This window comes from Apium graveolens, chromosome 10 (genome assembly GCF_009905375.1).
Source record: "Apium graveolens cultivar Ventura chromosome 10, ASM990537v1, whole genome shotgun sequence".
Taxonomy (NCBI): Eukaryota; Viridiplantae; Streptophyta; class Magnoliopsida; order Apiales; family Apiaceae; genus Apium; species Apium graveolens.
Window position 1 is genome coordinate 239,934,639 of NC_133656.1, and position 3,971 is coordinate 239,938,609.

At 34.8% G+C, this 3,971-nt stretch overlaps 1 protein-coding gene across 1 annotated transcript; it reads left to right on the top strand.

Annotated features, from left to right (window-relative positions):
* Positions 1-449: 449 nt before the first annotated feature.
* Positions 450-2,624, top strand: LOC141692174 (subtilisin-like protease SBT4.10). The gene is made up of 7 exons (XM_074496910.1): positions 450-501; positions 645-726; positions 821-1,439; positions 1,541-1,584; positions 1,677-1,795; positions 1,890-1,967; positions 2,086-2,624. Exons 1-7 carry the CDS (start codon positions 450-452, stop codon positions 2,622-2,624), a joined length of 1,533 nt encoding a protein of 510 aa, XP_074353011.1.
* The last annotated feature ends 1,347 nt before the right edge of the window (positions 2,625-3,971 follow it).

Below are 3,971 nucleotides of genomic sequence, written 5' to 3' on the forward strand. Positions count from 1 at the left end.
AACTTATTATATGTGTATACATGCTTGTAGTGCTAAGTTTCCGGCCTGCTTTGTATATAACATAATCAAATATTTATCTTGTGTTTAGTTGTGTTTATAGGATGCATGCTCATGGTTAATTAATAGTACTTGACTTGTGTTTGTTATTATTTATTTTTTGTGAATATTATTCATGCTTTGTATTTGTTTAAGTCCAAATAATTAAGCAGTTGACAGTAAAATTAGTATATTGTTTATTAACATTGGACTCAACTCTTATGAATTCATAGTAGCTGCGGTTAGTGATTACAGATTTTGATTGTTTGTTAATCATGCTTAGATTAAATATTGTTGAGCCAACTCTTCATCGATCTCATTCATTAAAAAAAATTACTCTTTACTAATTTTACATGATCATTGTACAGGTATAGAGGCTTCTATATATAATTTTGTAATACAAGTTCCAAGAGATGATGCAACAAAGTGATGCAGATGCTGTACACGAGTCTGTGAATCCTGAAGGTTATAAACATCTATAATTCTAATGTTGCTCCTTTCTCTTAAAACTAACACTTTTTTTTATTTAGGCTTGCTTAACCTTATAACTTACCACTTATACTTTTGTAATTATTATTATTTTTTTTTTAAATTTTGCTCGAAAACAGCTGTCTGCGAGGCTAAAATTGCTGTGATCGATTTTGGACGTATAGGAAAACTCACTGACACTGATTTAAGATGTTTTAAAAGGTCACGTACTATCTCAGATGAATTGTTCCCAACATCCTATCCTCATTCATGTGTGCTAATTAACTCCTATATACTATCTTATTTCATCTTGCAGTCCATTAATTGATCGAGTCTTCCACTCATCTCGTTGTGAGCCGAATTCTGATACAATGTTAGATCCACAGGGGTTCTCATGCGCATCAATAATTACTGGAGCAAGTCGACAAGTGAACTTCTTTGACATGAATAAAGATGAAATTAAAGGTGTTTATCCTAGTGCACAATTATACACGTACGCTACTGGTTGTGGAAGATGGCTTCCCTTTAGTTTTGATTATAGTTTGGAAAAAAGATGTGTTCCCTCGACTGAACTTACGATTAAAGCAATCGATCAAGCAATAAAAGATGAAGTCAAAGTTATTTCAATGTCGATAGGAGATCTGGTGAAAAATTTTCACAACATGAAGCATCGACAAGAGGATATTGTTGGGATGTGGACTTTATATGCATACGGACAAGGAGTGCTAACGTGCACGGCTATGGGCAATGACGGCCCAGTTGAAGAATCAGCCATATACGGTTGGCCATGGGGACTCACGGCCGGTGCTTGTACAAGCAAAGAAGTTCTGGTTGCTGATGTAGAGATTGCCATAAAAGAATACGTCCCGTCGATCCAAGTTCTAGAAACAATAGACTATGAAAATGAAAAATTTATCATAACACATAGGTTGCAGGTACTATATTTGGTGTCCAATCTCACCTAAAAATAAACATTATTCTTGTCTTATCATCACAACGTTGCTAATTATCTTTTCTTTTACTTCATTCTTCGCAGGGAGTTTCTTTCAATATGTTCGAAACCCAGTTTCTTACCTTGCGGTATATATATATGATTACAGTACTTTGATCAATTTTAATTTTAGTAATTTGAAAAGTATTAATGTACTAATGCCTATACATTTTGTATACAGGGTAGACAATGATGAAGATTGGAGTCAGGAGCGTATTTTGCGTAGAGACAAGTCAGCATGTTCCTTGTTACCTCCTCATCCTAAACTCCGAAATCAAATACTGACACCAAATGTGCACAGTGATTCGATGGTTTTAATTAGTAAAGAAGACGTTAGCCACTTGCACGCATTGCACAAAGATCTGCTTGGGTACTTTTGCTTGCCCACATGTAGCTGCATGCGCTATTGCTGTATGGTCGGAACATCCCAAATGGAAACCATCAGCTGTGAAGTCGGCTTTGATAACCACAGGTAATCATACAAATATTGCTCTAGTAATAATATGTGAGATGCATGATGTCATTTTTTGCTAACTCTTAATTAAACATGTTTTTATGTAGCTAAGAGTTGTCTGAAAGATTAATCCCAGGCAATGAATTTGCATATGGGGCCGGCTTAATTGACTTAGAACGTGCTAAAAATCCGGGCCTTGTTTACCAGGAAAGTTATGATCGCTTTGTAGATTACGTGAAGGGTGAATGTGAAATATATGACCTCAACCTGGCAACTTTTGCAGCATCTTTTTCTTATTCTCATAAGAAGTGCATTAGGAAATTTGCTCGCAAACTCAAAGATGTGACTCTTGGGGAAGGTGAGGAACAACATTACACATGTAAAGTCACATACTTTAATAGATCATTAGATCCCAGTGTTAGGATTACAGTGGAGCCTCCTGCTTTAACGTTTAAACCTGGGGAGGAAAAGGAGTTTGTCTTGAGTGTGGAAATTCAACCACATGAAGATAAAGGGCTTTACGTCTCTGCAATGTTGAAGTGGGATCCAGACGAGGATGGTCAATCAGTTTGTAGCCCTATCCATCTATACCATCATAGTATGCTTGACGAGCCTGTATGGTATGACAAGCCAGAAATTCAAGTGTCTACACCTGTAGACTTTAACTTTTGCTAGACAATTTTTTCCCCGAGGCTTAATCTTTTGTTGTATGAGAATGTATGATAAGAACAGTTCCCACACATCAAGTCTAGCAAAAAGTTTTTACATATATCTAACTCATGCGTGTTGTAGTTACTGTGATGATAACAAAAAGTTCATCTAGGTACATATCAGATCTAGCTTCATATTTATAACTATATCTAGAGATGTAGCTACCTAGCTAGATGTTTATAAATTTTAGTTATATTTATAAAAGAAAGTAAGGATGATATATATATATATGTAGGTATACTGTTGGAGAAAAATCCGAAACTAACAAAACCGTAACTGCACGTGCGTACGTCGTGAGTACGGGGCAAGTACGGGTCGAACCACAGAGAATGCGAATCAAGTTTTTAATTTAATAAACTAACAAAAACAATTAACTATCACTCAAAAATATCACTTTTAATAGATCTAAGGAACGGATTTTACATATATATAGGTATACTGTTGGAAAAAATCCGAAACTAACAAAACCGTAACTGCACTGACGTAGTGAGTACGGGGCAAGTACGGGTCGAACCACAGAGAACGAGAATCAAATTTTTAATTTAATAAACTAACAAAAACAATTAACTATCACTCAACAATATCACCTTTAATAGATCTAAAGAACGGATTTTATTGGTTAAACACGAATATCATATCATAAACATATATTTTTAATAACAAATAAATTCACAAGTATTTAGAGTAAAGACATCCAATGACTCCAAATCAAGTTTCATTCAAAATCTTAAAAGTATTTCACATTTATTTTACCAATTAAATCAGTTCTCAAAATCATATGGATCTTAACTATACGAACTCCCAACTCTATTTGTGTGGCTCGCATGAAAATACTCACATATCTGCATGATATTGAAGATAATCATTAAACAAACATGTAACAATTAAAGCGCATACACCATGATATCGATCGGGTCTCTTTAGCCAATACATCCACCCCTTAGAGAGGGCTTAGTTGAACATCATCGAGACCATCATGGTATAAGAAAATAAAGAACTCATACCTAGAAGTAAGACGAACTTGAAGTTTTTTATTAATAATAAAATCTTGGATACAGGGGAGAAAAATGAAAGAGATACAAAAGAGAGAAGTAAGAGATGTGTTTTTACAATGAGGCTAGGGGGTCTATTTATATTAAAAACCTACACATAAGCATTAATTACAAAGATCTCCTTATTGATTTACAACGATCCTTCGTGATCACGTGCTTACTCAGATTTCCCTCTTTAAAAAATTTCTCGCTTGATTTACCCCGATCTTGCTGACTCGTGATGACATATCACAATATTGCGACTTGTGCTCCAGTTATT

Bases quoted from the DNA above. Each gene is read 5' to 3' on its own strand.
- LOC141692174 (XM_074496910.1), top strand. From the start codon at position 450: ATGATGCAACAAAGTGATGCAGATGCTGTACACGAGTCTGTGAATCCT. The intron at 1,440-1,540 runs GTACTATATTTG...CATTCTTCGCAG, and splicing joins TCATAACACATAGGTTGCAG to GGAGTTTCTTTCAATATGTT. The intron at 1,796-1,889 runs GTGATTCGATGG...GCCCACATGTAG, and splicing joins ACTGACACCAAATGTGCACA to CTGCATGCGCTATTGCTGTA.